Source organism: Canis lupus, chromosome 17 (assembly GCF_003254725.2).
Source record: "Canis lupus dingo isolate Sandy chromosome 17, ASM325472v2, whole genome shotgun sequence".
NCBI classification, from domain to species: Eukaryota; Metazoa; Chordata; class Mammalia; order Carnivora; family Canidae; genus Canis; species Canis lupus.
In genome coordinates this window covers 62938947-62957853 of record NC_064259.1, presented here as the reverse complement: position 1 = coordinate 62957853, position 18907 = coordinate 62938947, and the positions used below count along the sequence as shown (strand labels likewise).

Genomic DNA, 18907 nt, shown 5'->3' with positions numbered 1-18907 from the left:
CAAGAAAATTGTTTTAATCCATAAACCAAGCTCTTTCTATTAAAATTCTGTTTCACTTTACAGGTAGAGGAGACAAAGTATCCCAAATTATCTTCAATGAGTTTTAGAACCCTGAAGCTTTAATCTAAACCTATCTTGGTAGTCACTTAGCAAACAATCAGCAAAATATATTCAGTTAACAGTTATTCAGCAAAACTTAGAGAAAATATCAGCTTACTAGGTCAAGAAAATACTCTTTTGAACATCAAGTATATATTTTCACTTTTTAATGATCTACGTGACAATTTATATACTAATCAAACAAATAGCATGCTTACTAGAAATTGATACTTCAGGCATTTATATTTTAAAATCTTTGCTATTTAATCATTAAAAAAATCTTCCTTATGTTATGTTATTTTTCATTATGTCTTACTTATAAGCAAATGTCCTTTTCAATTTGACCTTAAAACAAAGCAATTCTTATTTTTCAGTTTCTAATAAAACACTGAAATAAAGTTTCACCCTCAAAATACAAGGGAAAAATTTCAGTTTAAAGAAAGTATCTTTAAAATGGTTAATTATAGAATGGTTAATTTTTTTTTTTAAGATTTTATTTATTTATTCATGAGAGACACAGAGAGAGAGAGAGGCAGAGACACAGGCAGAGGGAGAAGCAGACTCCACACAGGGAGCCTGATGTGGGACTCGATCCAGGGACTCCAGGATCATGCTCTGGGCCAAAGGCAGGCGCTAAACCACTGCGCCACCCAGGGATCCCTATAGGATGGTTTATAACTTATTTTATCTCCTTCACAAACTGCTACTCGTAATTTCTGCTACCCACCATGAGCTGTAAGTTACTACACAATAGAAACCACATCCTTCACGTTCTACTATAGCACCTGGCACACTACATCCTTCTCATTCTACTATAGCACCTGGCATTTAAACACTTACTGACCTGATCTGATATATATAGCTAAAATGTCTTCAAATTCTTATTTATTTATTTAAAGATTTTATTTATTTATTCATGAGAGACACAGAGAGGCAGAGACATAGGCAGAGGGAGAAGCAGGCTCCATTCAGGGAACCCGATGTTGGACCTAGGGATCACACCTTGAGCCGAAGGCAGATGCTTAACCGCTGGGCAACCCAGGCATCCCCTCAAATTCATATTTATATTTCAGTTTTTACTTAAAGATAGTTTTTTAACTCTCTGGGCAACTAAAAACAAAACAAACTTCTGCTACCTAGACTTTATGTTTCTGTGAGTAAGAATAAAAAAGGTTGGGATCCCTGGGTGGCGCAGCGGTTTAGCGCCTGCCTTTGGCCCAGGGCGCGATCCTGGAGACCCGGGATCGAATCCCATGTCAGGCTCCCGGTGCATGGAGCCTGCTTCTCCCTCTGCCTGTGTCTCTGCCTCTCTCTCTCTCTCTCTCTGTGTGACTATCATAAATAAATAAAAAATTAAAAAAAAAAAGAATAAAAAAGGTTGAAAACTGAAGAGTGGCTGATTTTTTTTCTGCTTCTTAAAGTACACGCTTACTGTACAAAAAATTCAAACATTACAGAATTACAGAGTAGAAATACTGTATTAAAAGATTAGAGAATAGGGGCACCTGAAGGGCTGAGTTGGTTGAGTGTCTGACTCTTGGTTTCAGCTCAGGTTATGATCTCAGGGTTGTGAGATTGAGCCACATGTTAGGTTCCATGCTCAGCCCCACCTGCTTGAGATTCTCTCTCCCTCTCCTCTGCCCCTCCCCCCACTCAGGCTCTCATGCTCTTTTCTCGGTCACTCTCTGAAATAAGTTAAAATAGGGATGCCTGTGTGGCTCAGCAGTTGAGCACTCAGAGCGTGATCCCAGGGTGCCAGGATTGAGTCTGAGGATCAAGTCCCCCATTGGGCTCCTCACCGGGAGCCTGTTTTTCCCTCTGCCTATGTCTCTGCCTCTTTCTGTGTCTTTCATGAATGAATGAATGAATGAATGAATGAATGAATGAATTTTTTAAAGATTAATTCTAAAAAAACTCTTTAAAAAAATTAGAGAATAAAAAAATAAAAAGGATAATCTAATTTATATTTGTCTGGATTTCTTTACACACAACATCCTTAAACATAGGATCAAACTTTTACATAACTCATTTTTTACTTCACAATATATCTTGTACATTTCTTCTTGTCTCTAAATAGATTTAACTCATTAGTTTTAATTGTTATATAGTGTTCCATTAAATGCTGAGTTATTTTATAAGAAATAACTTCATGCTGAAATTGTACTACCATTCATAAAAGGTAAAAAAAAATAACATTAAGCAAAACTCATCAAAATATTAAGTAAAATGGCTTCAAATTCCAAAACATGATGGGATCTAAAATTTTACTTAACTTAGGTCTTTATAGCAAATTAAGTCTAAAGTACAGACATGCCTATTTACTAAATGTTTATTGAATGCCTGTTATATACTAAGCAGAGTTTCAGATATAAAATGTTATGTTACACAAGAGTTCTGCTTTGGGAGAACTAAGGAAGAGATACATAAACAGACCAAAAAACAAGCAGAACCAAACCAAACCCAAGATATGATTAAGGCACTAAAGGAACAGAGAAGAGAGAGCCATTATTTCTGCTTGGGAAAAATGGTAAAGATACCTCTACAAATGAGGCAACAGATGAGCAGGATTCTTGCCATGAGTAGAGAAGAGATTAAGCATATATACAAAGCTAGGGAGACAGGATGAGATATGACCTATCTAGGGAATAATGAGATAAGGAGCAAAGCAAAAGTGGCAAGTAGTAAGGTTGGAGACAGATGCAGGGCCTAGACTATGAAGGTTTCTGTATATGCCATACTAAGAGGTTGGCCCTTATCTGATAGGTGATAGGGAACATGGAGAGAGATCTTTACGCAGAGTAGCTTTGCTGTTTTGAAGACAACTCTGGCAATGGCCAGTATGGAGATGGGATCATGGCAGGGAGACCATTGAGAAGTATGTTTTAATCATCTAAGCAAAAGATGGAAAGTATGAGATTACTTCTATAGTTTTATCTGTATGTTTAGAAATGCATAGAAAATGCCTGGTGGGCAGCCCGGGAGGCTCAGCAGTTTAGCGCCACCTTCAGCCCAGGGCCTGAGCCTGGGGACCCCGGATCAAGTCCCATGTCAGGCTCCCTGCATGGAGCCTGCTTCTCCCTCTGCCTCTCTGTATGTGTGTGTGTCTTTCATGAAAAATAAATAAAATCTTAAAAAAAAAATAAATGCCTGGCAATAATATAAACCAAACAGAAACAGTGGTTATGTGAGAGAAGTAGAATCGGGAGAGAAAGGATTGCATTTTTTATTTTATAAACTTTTGAAGGGTCTGATTTCTTTTTTAAGAAGTATTCATCACTCAAAATAACAATGATAATTTTTAAAATAGCAGGTAGTGAGGGTATACACTGGTCAGTGACAGAGGGGATAGAGTAGATGGCTAGATCTGAAAGACATTTCAAAGGCTGTAATACGAGTTGGCAGTTTAGAAAGGGCAGAAGTAAAGATTAATGGTGAGAAGATGATAATGAAGCCATACATCAAAATACAGAAATAAGGAAGGACAAATTGGAGAAGAAATTTAAAAATAAGATTTTAAAAATTCAGCTTGAGGGGCACCTTAGTGGCTCAGTCAGTTAAGCATCGGCTCAGGTCATGATCTCAGGGTCTTGAGATCAAGCCCTGAGTCAAGCTTCATGCTCAACATGGAGTCTGCTTGTCCTTCTCCCTTTGTTCCTCCACTTGCTTGCTCTCTCTCAAATAATAAATAAAATATTTTTTAAAAATTCAGTTTGAGACACACTGAAGTAGCTGAGGTACCTATCAGATATCCAGGTAAAAACTTCCACAACTGGATAGAAATATGAGTCTATAGACAAGGAAGGGAGCCAGAGTTATAACATACAGGTTTGGAAATTATCAGCAGCCAAGGCCGGTACCTAGTATACGCTGCAGGACTTTCCATTATTACCTCCAAATCACCCTACTTTATATCTGGGACAAATCACAAATCACTGAAACAGTTTGTATCCAACTGGGGACAACACCCTCAAATGACTACTCAAGTCTCTTGTTTTCCCTAAAATTAAAGAAAACTAAAGCTATTTTAGAAGTTATAGTTTTAAAAAAAGACATAAATGATGTATGGTGTGAGGTCTTTTTTACTCTAAAATCATACCTATGCTTACACTCAAATTCACTTTAATTTTGAGTTGCTTTGATCTTTATAATTTTTCTTTACTTTGTTTCTATTATCTTGTAAATCTTACAACAGCTTTTGACCAAAAGCAATATAATTCTGACCTGAAGTAATGATAATACTTTATAATCTTCCTCTTAAAAGCAAAGGTTAAAAAAAAATCTCTCTGAAGGCATCTGAAATTAAGGTACTTTGCTCTTGATCAGTCATGCACATCAAGAACCAATTTATCTCTGCAATTAGTTTTCTCAGTGCACATTCTATGAGATTGGACAGGCAGGCTGAATGCAAAGAGTCTACATGGATGTGTATCGGGGCCGGGGGGGCGGGGGGACTAAAGACTGTTCCCAGATAGAAAGTAAACAGAATTGCAATCTGAATAAATTGAAAGAAAACATAATACTCCCGGCAGTCTCAGGAGCAAAGAGAAAGTGATCTTATATTGAAAGGAAAAGGAAGGGAGACCAGAGAGTGCATTTGCCACAGGAAAACTCCTTTCCACATCATCTTACAGAACAGTACTTGAAGAGATAAGCATTTTATGTATCTACTCTTCCACCTAGGACAGCATAATACAACAGAAAGGCAGAGCCCGCAACTGTGCCCTAAGTTTGGGTCAGAGACTTCAAAACCACTTCCCATTTCTCCCTTGATTCCTGCTACATCACTTGGTCTCAATCAAGCGCGTGTTTCCCTCTTATCTTTCACATATGCTGCTATAATATATGTAATCTGGCCAATAAAATGTAAGCTTGCTGAGAGCTGTTACCTTCTATTAGCGGATGGGACTCAGAACATCATACACGCTTTAATTTCTGATCAACCAGAATGGGTTTTTCCTTTTTCTGTATCAATTTATTTTTAAAATTCCCCTTGCACTTAAGGAAAGCTCCAGACGTGGTCTGGTTTCTTGGCAACACAAACCAGCTTCTTTGTAAAATAGGAAATAATAATTTCTAAAAGCTACAGATAATATATTCTGAAGCATGTACTCAAGTTATTTGTTTTTAAATGTTCTACTTTACTCTTCCCTCAAGAGCTTCTCCTGTCAGACACAAATAAATTGTCTTTGGGTATAATTAAAATTAGTTATTACCTGTCTCAAGAACTTCACCTTTACCTCATCTCAACAAAAGAATCCCCAAATCTGACACACACTAAGGCCATAAGCGCTAAAATAATATTCACAAGAAAAGAGTGCATATAGGACCAGCTTAAGCAGGAAGAGAAAATGGTAGCAGAAGTGTACTAAAGCAATAATCACCAAGATCAATACTCTTGCCTGACACACAGGCATTGTTTTAAGTGCTTCATATATATCATTGCATTTAGTCAGAAGGCATGATACTGTGACAATGCTTTCTATGCTGAGTCAGATTCTTTTTTACTGAGGTATAATTTAAAAACAGTAAAATACACAGACCTTATGACCACAATTTGATGAGTTTTGACAAATGTAGACAAGGAACACCCAAGTGAAGACATAAAACACTTCCATCACCCCAGAAAGTTCTCCTTTCCAGTTAATACCCTACCTTGACCACCTAAGGCAACCACTGTTCTAATTTCTACCAGCACAGCTCACCTTTCAATGTCACAAGTGGAAACATTAATTTTGTACTCTTTTGTACAATACTGTATTTTTTAGATTTACCCGTATTTTACTTTAACAGTTCTTTCTTTTTATTGCTGAACTCACTGAATAAATATGTCGCAATTTGTCCACTTATTTGTAATGCACATCTGGGTTTTTCCAGTTTGGGGCTATCGTGAATCAAGTTGCTATGAACGTTCACATCCCTTTTGTAAAAACTCAGTTCATTTCTCTTGGGTTTATAACTTGGAGTGGAATTGCTGGGTCACAGAGTGAGATACAAATTTAACCTTATAAGAAATTGTCAAATAGTTTTCTAAGGTAATTGTATAACATTTTATACTTTTAGCAGCAAAGTGTCAGAGTTCTAATTGTTATACAATCTTACCAACATGTTATCAGCCTTTTTAATTATAGCCATTGGGTAGGTGTGAAGCAATACCTTGCTGTGATTTTATACTGCATTTCTCTAATAATCAGTGGTGTTGAGCACATCTGTATGTGTTTATTGAACATTCCAGTATCTTCTTTTATGAAGTATCTGTTGAAGACTTCTGGTCATTTTTCACACTTTTTATATTTATATACTCAGGATAGGAGTCCTTTGCCACACAAATTAGTTGCAATTTTTTTTTCCTGTCTGTAGCTTGCCTTCTCATTTTTTTAATGTTGTCTTCAATGCACAGAATTTTAAATTTTTGAGAAGTCCAATTTATAATTTTTTCCTTTTATAGTTCAATGCCTTTTGTGTCCTCGGAAATCTTTACCTACTCCAAAATTTCAATGATATTCTTAGATGTTTTCTAGATGTTGTATAGCTTTAGCTTTTAGATTTAGGTCAATGATCTATCTTAATGTTTATGTATACTAGGAGAAAAACTCATGTTTTCCCCCCTACTTAGACATCCAGATGTTCTACCACCATTTGTTGAAGAATGTTTCCTTTCCCCATTGAATTGCATTGGCACTCCTGTAAAAAAAAAAAAGTCAATGGACAGTATGCATGTGGATAGATTTCTGGACTTTCTATTCTGTGATTTTGTTTTTAAGATAATTATTTCAAGGGATCCCTGGGTGGCTAAGCAGTTTGGCACCTGCCTTCGGCCTGGGGCATGGTCCTGGGGTCCCAGGATTGAGTCCTGCATCGGGCTCCCTGCATGGATCCTGCTTCTCCCTTTGTCTGTGTCTCTGTCTCTCTGCCTCTCTTTCTGTGTCTCTCATGAATAAATAAATAAAATCTTTTAAAAAAAGATAATTATTTCAGGGGTGCCGGGATGGCTCAGTCAGTTAAGCGTCCAACTCTTGGTTTTAGCTCAGGTTGTGATCTCACAGGTTGTGGGATCAAGCTCCACATTAGGCTCTGTGCTCAGTGGGGAGTCTCCTTGAGATTCTCTCTCTTCCTCTTCCTCTGCCCCTTCCCCCTTGCACTGAAGCTGTGCACTTTGCACTTTAGCTCCCTCTAAAATAAATAAATGTTTAAAAAAGGTAATTATTTCAAATTTAAATATAAAAATTATAAATTTAGAAGAATTTGGTGGTAGTATGCTTAGAAAACAAAGCTTCAATGAAATATTGCTGCAAGCTATTGCTAGATTCTAAATTAAAGCTGGACAATACTATTTTAACTGATACGTAAAGTGTCGTAAGTCAACAATCACATCTACACAGATCACTGACATTCATGGATATAATATTTACAATTTTAATCATCTATGGTATCTCTAAACATCCATAATTTATAAAGCCATCATTTTGCTAAGGCATAAATTTAAATCATGGGCTCTGAGGCTTGTGCATACATATAAGGAACTTATCTAATGATTAACCCTGACTTCAACATCCACATGTCAGCAAGGTTCATGACCTATCCTCATGTTTACATTTCCAGTGTGAAGTTATGTTATAGTGATATTTTCAACTATCAAGATTCAAAATGGTTTTGGACCACATTAATCAAGAATGTCAATAGCTTACCCTAAGAATAATGTTATTGAGTACCTTCTATAAAAAGACAAATTTAAAAGTGTTCAAAGGATTTGAATAAATATTTATCACAAAGGATTTGAATAAATATTTATCAAAAGAAGTTATACAAACAGCCAAAAAGCACCTTAAAAGATAGATGTTTGACATCATTAGTTATTGAGGAAATGCAAACCAAAACCACGAGACACAGTTCACACCTACTAGAATAACTATAATCAAAAGACAAACAATAACAATAGCATGGATGTTCAGAAGTTGAATGCTTCAAACATTGCTGGTGGGAACGTAAAATAGCACAGCCACTTTGGAAAATAGTTTGGAAGTCTCTCAAAAAGTTAAACATGGCATTACCATATGATCCAACAATTTTCCTAGGTTTATAGCCAAGAAGTGAAACCATGTGTTCACACAAAAATGTGCATCACTGCATCATTATTCATACTAGCCAAAGAGTGGGGCCAACCCAAATGGCCATCAACTGATGAATGAACAAAATGCAGTATATCCATATAATGAAATATCATTCAGCCACAAAAAGGAACAAAGTATTGATACTGCTACATTATGCTAAGTGAAAGAAACAAGTCAGACAAAAGGCCACACATTCTATGATTCCAAATCCAAAGAGAGAGAAAGTAGATTAGTGGATGCCAGAGATTAGGGAGAAAAAAAGAATGGGGAGTGACTATTAATAGGTACAGGGTTTCATTCTGGGGCAATGAAGATGTTCTAGTATTAGTAGTGATGATTACTGTACAGCTTTGTGAATATACTAAAACCCACAGAATTGTGTACTTTAAAAGGGTGAATTTTATGGCATGTGAATGATCTCAATTTTAAAAAAAGACTACCTTCTATAAAACTCTTTGATGGTTGGATAATAAAGAACATGAGGGTGCTGTGGAATAGTCAGAAGGTACGAAACATTTTCTACTTAAAAAAGAATCTGACAACCTATTTTTATAGTAGCTGAAAGATGCACAATCTTTTTCTTGTTTGGTGGCTAAAAAAAATTTGAACCAAAGCCATAGCTACATAATGAAGAACAAGTCAAAATCCATGAAAACATGCTGTTCCTAATTTTTTGCTATTACTTTCATAGTTTATGTTGAAATTCATTCAGTAGATTAAAAAAATCTGTACAATCAATATTAATGAAATATCTAAAGCAAATTCATAGCCTGAAGAGATTTACATGATCTTTCTCTTTTTTTTTTCCAAATTTTTTTTTAAATTTTTATTTATTTATGATAGTCCCAGAGAGAGAGAGAGAGAGGCAGAGACATAGGCAGAGGGAGAAGCAGGCTCCATGCACCGGGAGCCTGATGTGGGATTCGATCCCGGGTCTCCAGGATCGCGCCCTGGGCCAAAGGCAGGCGCCAAACCGCTGCGCCACCCAGGGATCCCACGTGATCTTTCTCTATCGCACTTCTAATAGTTTCCAGCTTAGAAAATTGCACAGCTCTAGACCTGTAGCCATTTCTATTGTAGTTATGTGGAAAGTTGCCAAAAAATATTTCCTGCTAAAACAGCTTTGTCCTTTGTCATTTTACTGGTAAGAGTCATACAACATTTGATAAATTTGCATAATAAATTTATAAAAACAAAGATTAAATTTATGTATGTATAAATGTGTGTGAGTATGTAAAAGTCACTGTTCATCAGATTAATAAATAAGTTATTACAACCCACAGTTGAAGTTTGAGGAAGAAAACTGCTAAAGCCCTTTATGTTTGCTTGGTTCCAGCTGAAAGGCAGGGATAGAGAGCATAAAGGGGGGAGGAGGAGTAGGAATTTGAGTTAGTACATACTTCATCACTTGTAAGACCCCAGCAAAAACAGCCTTAAATAGCAAAGCTCTCCCAGTTCATATAACACCAATGTTATTTAGGTGGGATATTATCCAAGTTGTTGGAGCTTAAAATTTCTCCCAAAAACCTTAATAATGATCCTGTTTGAAAATACCCAGCCTAAATTGTGTATCCACAAACAATACTGTAAAGCTTATAGCACCATTCTACTTACCTAGATATTTTGATAGTTAACTATCAATTGGCTCTGACGTTGAGTAGGGGGGAAATACTTAAATTTCTACTTACAAATAAAAATGTTAAATACATACATGTTATATACTAGTTTTATATATATACTTCTACATTATTTCACTGAGATATTTATTTTCATCACAAAATTCATCATATTGTAAGTATACAGTTCAATTATTTTTACTAAATTTATATAGTTGTGCAACCATTAGCAAAAAAGTTCCCTCATGCCAGTCTGCAGTCAATCCATACTCCCACCCCAAGCTCCAGGGAACCACCGATCTGCTTTTTGTGCCTATAGTTTTCCCTGCACAAGAAATTTCCTATTAATGAAATCATATGTTGTTTTTTGTGTCTGGTTTCTTCCACTTAACATAAAGTATTTGAGGTCCATCTATGTTGCTACAAGTACTTATAGTTTGTTCCTTTTTAGTATTAGGCAGTGTTCCATTGTATGGAGATACCATATTTATTTGTTCACTCACCTGTTTGTGGACTGTTCCAAGTTTTCTGCTATTATGAATACTACTACTATAAACACTTGTTTATAAGTCTCTGTATGGATATACATTTTCATTGCTCTTGGGTAGAATATATAGGAATATAATTGATGGGTCATATGGCAAGCATATGTTTAACTGCAAAATTGTTTCCAAAGTAGCTATACCATTTTATATGCCTAGCAGTGATGCGGTTTCTCCACATTCTTGCAAACATTTGATTTTGTCAGTCTGTGTGAATATAGCCATTTGAGTGAGTATAAAGCAGTATTATATTATGCTTTTAATTTGTATTTCCCCAATGACTAATGATGCTATCTCTCATGTGCTTATTAGCTATTCACATAACTTCTTTGGTGAAGTGACTATTCAATTTTTTACTAATTAATTTTTAATTAAGTGGTTTGTCCTCTTATTGTTGAGTTGCAAGAGTTCTTTATAAGTTCTGGATAGCGAACTCTAACAGTCTATGACTCATAAATATTTTTCTCTAGTCTTTGGATTTCCATTTCTTTTCAAAGATTTTATTTATTTATTCATGAGAGACAGACACAGAGGCAGAGACATAGGCAGAGGGAGAAGCAGGCTCCCTGCGGGGAGCCTGATGTGGGACTCGATCCCAGAACCCTGGGATCATGACCTGAACCAAAGGCAGACACTACCCTCCATTTGCTTCGACGTGGATGGAACTGGAGGGTATTATGCTGAGTGAAGTAAGTCATTCAGAGAAGGACAATCATTATATGGTTTTACTCATACAAGGAATATAAGAAATAGTGAAAGGGATTATAAGGGAAAGGAGGGAAAATGAGTGGGAAAAATTAGAGAGGGTAACAGAACATGAGACTCCTAATTCTGGGTAACAAGCAAGGGGTGGGCAGGGGGATCAGGTGACTGGGTGACAGGCGCTGGGAGGGGCACTTGACAGGATGAGCACTGGGCGTTTACTATAGCTTTAAAAAGGTCTTGAGGGCAGCCCCGGTGGGGCGGCAGGTTAGCACCGCCTGCAGTCTGGGGTGTGATCCTGGAGACCGGGGATCGAGTCCCACATCGGGCTTCCTGCATGGAGCCTGCTTCTCCCTCCGCTTGTGTCTCTGCCTCTCTCTTCGCTCTCTCTGAATGAATGAATAAATAAATCTCTTTAAAAAAAAAAAAAACGTCTTGAAATTGAGTAAAGTTGCATAACTTCTAAATTTGTTCTTCTTTCTCAAAATTGTTTTGTTTATTCTATGTTCTTTGCATTTTCTTATCAATTTTAGGATGAGCTTATGAATTTCTACAAATAAGCTTGATAGGATTTTAATAGGAATTAGATTGGGGCAGCCCGGGTGGCTCAGCAGTTTAGTGCCACCTTCAGCGGGTGTGATCCTGGAGACCCGGGATAGAGTCCCACATCGGGCTCCCTGCATGGAGCCTGCTTCTCCCTCCGCCTGTGTCTCTGCCTCTCTGCCTGCCTCTCTCTCTCTCTCATGAATAAATAAATAAATAAATCTTTTTTTTTTTTTAAAAGAATTAGATTGAATCTACAGATCAGTTTGGGAAGAACTGTGGTCTTAATATCTTTTTAATGGAGTCTTCTAATCCATATACATGGTACCTATCTCCATTTATTTAGGTCTTCTTAACTTCTCATGTTGTGTTTATAAAGTAAAAAAAAGTATCCCTAAAAACAGTGTAGAATATCTAGAGCAGATTCAATCTGGAGATTAATATATATTATCTATCCAACAATTTAATTCGGGCAATGTCTGGGATTTCTACTACCCTCCCTCTACCCAAGTACCTCCAGCAGTAGTTTTGAAGACCAATGCACAATGCACATAATCAGAATTGTTACTGCTGGGAATACATTTTGCATAAGAGCATTTTTGAAGCAGAAAACAAGTCCACAACTACAAGGCGCAGATAGTCATTTTGTTGAGTGGGAATTAAATAAAAATTTTAGACATCTCAATGACGTATTTAATTTGAATAGTTTGATTAATTACTGCTGCTTATCTTCTCACACGGGAACAGATTTCCAGCCCATCTTAGATAATGATAAAAATCACTTCTGAAATGTTTACTGGGTATCAGGCATTCTTCTAAGCACTTTAATGATAAAGTACTTTAATCTTAATAATTCTAAGGGATAAGGAATATTAGCCCTATTTTACACATAAGGTCACTCAAGTCCAAAGAAGTTGAGTAACTTGTCCAAGGTCATACGGCTAAGAAGTAGTGGAGCCAGAATTTAAACCTAGGCAGTTTAGTTGCAGAATTCATTTTCTCAACCACTTGGTAGCATAAGAGAGCAAAGTATTTCATATAGAATTTTCAGACCTCTGCTTCCAGTAATGGAAGACTGAGTAATTCTGATCAACTCTCTCAGACAACGAAATATTTTTTAAACACTAATCAAATATATATTAAATTAACAAAGGGTAGGGAATTAACAGTCCATAAAAGGCAGAAATAAGAGAAGTAAGCCATACTTGAGGCTGCTTTTACCGTAGAGACATTTGCCAATTCTGGACAAGATGGCTAAGAGGCTGTTCAACCTTTTTACTAGTTTTATAAAGCTAAACAAACAAAAGTCAGGAGTTCATGGTGTGTCAAGAGCGAGAGCCCTGGTAAAATCCTCTGGATTGGAACCCAGAAAGGCTGAATCCTAGGAATAAGGGTGAACCAGAAATAAACCCAAACTTTCATGGACTGCAGCCCAGTTTCTAGTCATCTGGGTAGATCAGAAAATATCAATCCCTGAAACTGGATTAAGGGGATTCTGTCATGCTGGTTGCTTCTTCTAGGCATTTAAGAGCAAAGAAAATCCTCTCTGAAGATACTATTATATGAAGTTTCAAGTTCTTTCTACAATTTTTTCCAATAAAATAGTGGTACATAGTCAAAGAAAATCAGGCATAAGAGAAAACAAGACAAGTAGAAATAATGTAGCAGGAAAAAACACATTAGAGAAATAGACATAGAAATTCCAGATACGCGAATTATCAGACTTTAAGTTAACTACTTTAACCTATTTTCAAAGAGATAAAAGAGTATATTTTAAATTTTGGCAGGTAATTACAAACTATAAATAAAACAGGATATGTGAAAAATAAACAGAAATTCAAGAACTGAAAAATGTTTCAAAGGAGTGAAATCAGAGTATATGTTCTCTAGCCACAATTCAATTATGCCAGAAATCACTGATAAAAAGATAATCTTCACATGTTTGGAAATTAAGAAAGAGCTGAATGGGATAAATATATCTCTAAATCAAAATGGAAATCAAGATGGAAATTAGAAAATATGTTGAATTAAGTTAAACAAAAAACATTGCTATACAATGCAGTTAAAATTATACTTAGAGGTTTATGGACTTGAATAAATATATTAGAAAGAAGAAAGGCTAAAAATAATGTATTAATCTAAGTATGTATATAAAAAGATACAGGAAATAAAAAATAATAAAATAGAGCCAAAGAAAGTTGAAGAAAGGCCATAAAGAGCAGGAAAGAATGAACCAGGAAACAAATAGACCGAATTGAAAAAGCCAGAGCTTGGTTCTTTACAAACTAATAAAATTGATAGGTCCCTGCAGAAACTAGTTAATAAAAAAAAAAAAAGATAACTAGTATTAGGAACTAAACAGTGGATATTACAACTGATCCTGCAAACATTAATAGGGTAACAAAAAGGATTTTATGAAATCTTTATGCCAATAAATTTCAAAATTTTGATGAAATAAATTCCTAGAAAATACAACAAAACCAACACAAGAAGAAAAAATTTGAATAGTTATAGGATAGTTAAGGAAACTAAACTTGTTTTTTTTTTGGAAACTAAACTTGTAATTAACCTATTAAACTCATCAGTGAGATGAAATTTGTAATGAAAATTCTCACAAAGAAAACTCCAGAATCAGGGACGTCTGGCTGGCTCAGTTGGTAGGTAGAGCATGTGACTCTTGATCTTAGGGTTGTAAGTTCGAGCCCACATTGGGTAAAGAGATTACTTTAAAAAAATAAAATCTTTAAAAAAAGAAAAGAAAGAGGGATGCCTGGGTGGCTCAACGGTTGTGCGTCTCCCTTCCACCCAGGGAGTCCTGGGATCGAGTCTCACATCTGGCTCCCCTCATGGAGCCTGCTTCTCTCTTTGCCTGTGTCTCTGCCTCTCTCTATGTGTCTTTCATGAATAAATAAAATCATAAATAAATCATAAATAAATAAATAAATAAATAAATAAATAAATAACTCCAGATACAGATAGCTTTATCAGCAAATTCTACTTATCATTTAAGGCAGAAATAAGTCTAATTTTTTTTATAAAGATTTTATTTATCCAGTCTCAGGACTGGATCCCGAGACTCCAGGATCACGCCCTTGGCTGAAGGTAAGCATTTAACCACTGAGCCACCAAGGCGTCCCAAATAAATCTAATTTTACACAAATTATTCCAGAGAATTTAAAAAGAGAGAAACCGCTCCTTATTTTATAAAGCCAACAATTAATAGTATAGACCAAAAATTAAGAACAAAAGAAAATGAACATAATTAACGTTAGAACACTGGTTATCTCTAGGCAGGAGGGAAAATGTAACTGGGAAAGGGCAGGCAGGTGGACTTTTGAAGACTGGCAATGTGGCTTCTTGAGCTCAGTGGTAGTTTCCATTCATATGCTTTATAATAAATTACTAAGACTCACATTTCTGCTTTTTACACTTCACTGTATATATAATTCATTATAAAATTTGTATTTAAATTTTTGGGGCCAGTGACACTTAATAAGAGAATGGTATGAATATTTGTTGACTGTCATTCTTAGATTTCAGTAATTTTCTTGACTCTATCTATACTTTAATAGACTTACAACTTCCACTTTTTGGAGATTATCTTTTAGAGATTAATCTATTTAATGTTTATTTGCTTCCAAATTCCATTAACACACATTATACTGGAATCAATAGTGATAATTACATTTAGTAATAAAGGTACCTATTCTTGAATACTCTATACTTCTTAACATGGAGCATTACTTTCAAAATCCAAAATTTAATCTTGGGTGATAAGACACAATAATCTGCATGTCTGCAAGGTGTACAATATAAAGACAAATGAGAGGGTAGAGTTTCATCTGGGACTAAATAAACATTAACTAGGCAGTTTTTCTGGGAACTTCCACATCTGTCTCCTAACACTGATTATTTTAATCTATTTGTCTTCAGCCTTTGTCTATCTAGTCCTAGTTCAAAATCCATGCATCCGTCTAGATGTAAAAGACTTTTACAGTAACAGGAAATTTGATTTAATGTTCTGAAGAATAACTGATCTTTTATTACGACTACGTCATTTTATTTCTTCTCTGTAACTTCTCTGTCATTTTATTTTGACAGCAATTACAGAGCCTACAGTGAACTACTGCTCCTATTCAGAAGCTTGTTCCTAAGCTTCTGAATGTCTTTAAGATCCCTTCATGGTCAGTAAGTATCAAAATATAACAGACTTGGGGCGCCTGAGTGGTGTAGTCAGTTGAGCACCCAACTCTGGTTTCAGCCCAGATCATGATCTCATGGTTGTGAGATCAAGCCCTGCCTCAGGCTCTGAGCTCAGCATGGAGTCTGTTTGGGGCTCTCTCTCCCTCTGCCACATCCCCAACATGCATGCCCTTGTGTGCTTTCTCTCTTTCTTAAATAAATAAATAAATACATATTTAAAATATATATATAACAGACTAAAACAATTCTGACTCGAATTATGGAGACCCAAACTTTGGTCTACATACTTTCAGGAATTTGATAAACTCAAATAAATGTATTTTTATCATAAAGTTTCTCACTTTTGGAACATGAGGATTAAACTCCACAGCTCTATGAATTGCTTCCACAGCATTAATTTCTGCTGTGCTTAATCCTCTTCTGGAGGCTGTTTCGGGGGAGAATCTGTAAGAAAACCACAAAATCAAGAAATGAATTTTAAAAATCCATGGATTTTGATCATAATCTAACTTCCTGAATCAAGGATTTCTGGTGACAGCCAAAGACAAAGCCAAATAACTAGTAAACATAAAGGTAAAGCCTTAGGTTCAACATATAAAGAAAAGCAATATAAGAAATGGAAATCCTCAAATTTAGGTAATGAAAACCTTCAGAAGTCCACTGGCACTCTCTGGGAAAGGTGATACAATAAGAAACACTACATAGGGACATCCAGAGAATCTCATGAAGCAGAAATACATTCTTATCAAATTTTCACTGAAAGGAAACAGAGTGTGAATATTCCATTCAAATTCCTATTGAGGCACAGTAATATAAGGTAAAAGAATTGGCTTGCCATTTGGTTTCTAAAAATCTTATCTGTGGAATAAATAGAAATTCATTAAGGACAGCCAAAAAAACAAGGCAAACAGAATAACTTGGAGTTATAATCCCAGAACAGAGAGGAGGAAACTATTTCCCTACATATACCTTATCATTATCATCATAGCTACTATGTACTCCATGTACTTTCTACCATTGCTCTAAGACTTTAACACACACAATCCTGAAACAACTACGCTTCAGTATTATTATTCTCATTTTACAGAGAAGAAAAGACTCAAACTGATTAACATGCCCAAGTTCCACAGCTGGTATGCAGTAGACTTTGAATTGGAATACACGTTTATTTAGTTCTAAAAACCATGCTCTTTCCACTACACTAGTAAGAAGCTTCAAAGCTCCATAAGAGCAAGGGTTATTTAAAAGGAAACAGGGAGGAAAAAGCATTGTTTAAAGTCAGTGTTGAAAAACATAATACAGTTTTCCCCTGCTATCTGCAAGTAGAGCATCCTATAAAATCTTTCCTAAGCTAGAACAGCGTAAAGGGAAAAAATAATTACCATTTCATAAAAGTGAGCATCCTGTTCAGATTTCTTTCAGTTAGTGAACACAGGTATTAATGTAGATCTCTTGTAAACGCAAAGTGGGGTAAAATGAACTTTCGGATAGCAGGGGAAACCTGTATTGAGTTTAGGAGTCTTTCTAAATTACTGTAGTTTTCAATACTTACTTATCTGAGACAGTCCTTGTCTTCAATAGTGCTGCTGTATAACAGATTGCTGCAGACTTTGGAAGGCTTATATCTGTAATTTTAATTTTCAACTTAGGTAAGAATCACAAAAAATATCTTAAGATAATTTTTAATAAGAATAATTCATGGTACAAATTCAACAGATAGAATATAGTAGTAGAAACAGACATGTAGCTGGAAAGACCTGAGTTTTAACCCTGATTCTCATGTTTACTAGCTAGGCATCCCAACTAGTAGCAACTTCTTTAATCTTTAACATTAGTTTTCTCTTCTCAAAATACAGAAATAATACTTTTCTAGCTGAGATTAAATTAAATTATGTCTGTGAAAGCCCTCAGCAAATTTTTATAATCATCTGTTTACAATAATGGTATTCAGGGAAAAAGACAGTATAGCTAGAACTACTGAAAACTCTACCTATTCAGAGAGAAAAACTAAGATTCAAAAAAAAAAGAAAAATATTTAGCAGGAGTTAAATCCAGGTAATACAACAGGTGATTTTAATTTTTTTCTTCTTCTAATATGTTTTTGTATTTTATACATTATCTTAAAGGATTTTTTTAATAAAATATAAAAAATAGTCAGGAATTATAATTAATTATACCAATCCTTTCTCAAAGAATGCCCAAAATAATGCTATCAGGAGAGTAGTATTAGTGGATTTTCCCAAAGTTTTAGATTCCCGAGTTACACCAGCAAATTGAGAACTAAAGAAATAAATTTGCTTTTAATTTCTACAAGATTCTAGAATGGTAAAAATTGGGGAATCATAAAAACTGAAAACACAGGGACACTTGGGTGGCTCAGTGGTTGAGCATTTATCTTTGGCTCAAGTCATGATCCCAGGGTCTTGTGATCGAGTCCCACAACAGGATCCCCACAGGGAGCCTGCTTCTCCCTCTGCCTATGCCTCTGCCTCTCTCTCATGAATAAATAAAACAAAATCTTTAAAAAAAAATGAAAAGACAGAAGCATATCTAAGTTGTTAGTTTTATTTTGTTTTGAATAAATCAAGTCCTATCTAATTATTGTATTTGGTTCCTAAGCTTGTTCACTGTATCATAAGCAAGCCATGTACCCGATAAGTTACATATGGAAAGAATTTCTCATAAATTTCTCCATGAGCCTACACTATTGTGAAGTACTTGTGAAGAATTCCAGATGTTTAAAAGAAATAAACTTCTCTTTCCAAGTGTGACACATTTCAAACTTTCCAAGTCATGGGGATTCCCAAGCTAATGGGTAGGAACTTACAACAGAACAAGGGTGACTATGTGGCCTGTACATGCTATGTTATAGTAAAAGATATGACCAGAAACATTATGCTAGTTAGGATGTTTTCATCTCAAGGTTAAAAACTGATACATTGCTCAGAATGAGAATGATCATGCTGCTTAAAAATTCTCCCAATTCCATTTGTGGTGAACTGGCACTGAACTGGCATAATAATAAAAATAGCCAACATGTATCGACTTCTTACTATTGGAAGGCTAGTAAACAAAGAAATGAAATACCGGGATT

The 18907-nt window shown here is 35.5% G+C and overlaps 1 protein-coding gene across 12 annotated transcripts in view; it reads right to left on the bottom strand.

Annotated features, from left to right (window-relative positions):
- ST7L (suppression of tumorigenicity 7 like) overlaps positions 1-18907 on the bottom strand; it is an 86422-nt gene that overhangs the window by 34070 nt on the left and 33445 nt on the right. For 10 of the 12 annotated variants that reach the window (XM_035700692.2, XM_035700687.2, XM_035700690.2 and 7 more), the window contains 2 exons: positions 17366-17438; positions 16155-16257 (listed from right to left, as the gene is read on the bottom strand). In XM_035700692.2, coding sequence (XP_035556585.1) covers positions 16155-16257; positions 17366-17438 — 176 coding nt within the window. Of the gene's footprint in view, positions 1-6198; positions 6781-16154; positions 16258-17365; positions 17439-18907 lie in introns of all 12 variants that reach the window. The other 2 variants (XR_004806185.2, XR_007403083.1) reach the window with 2 other exon arrangements.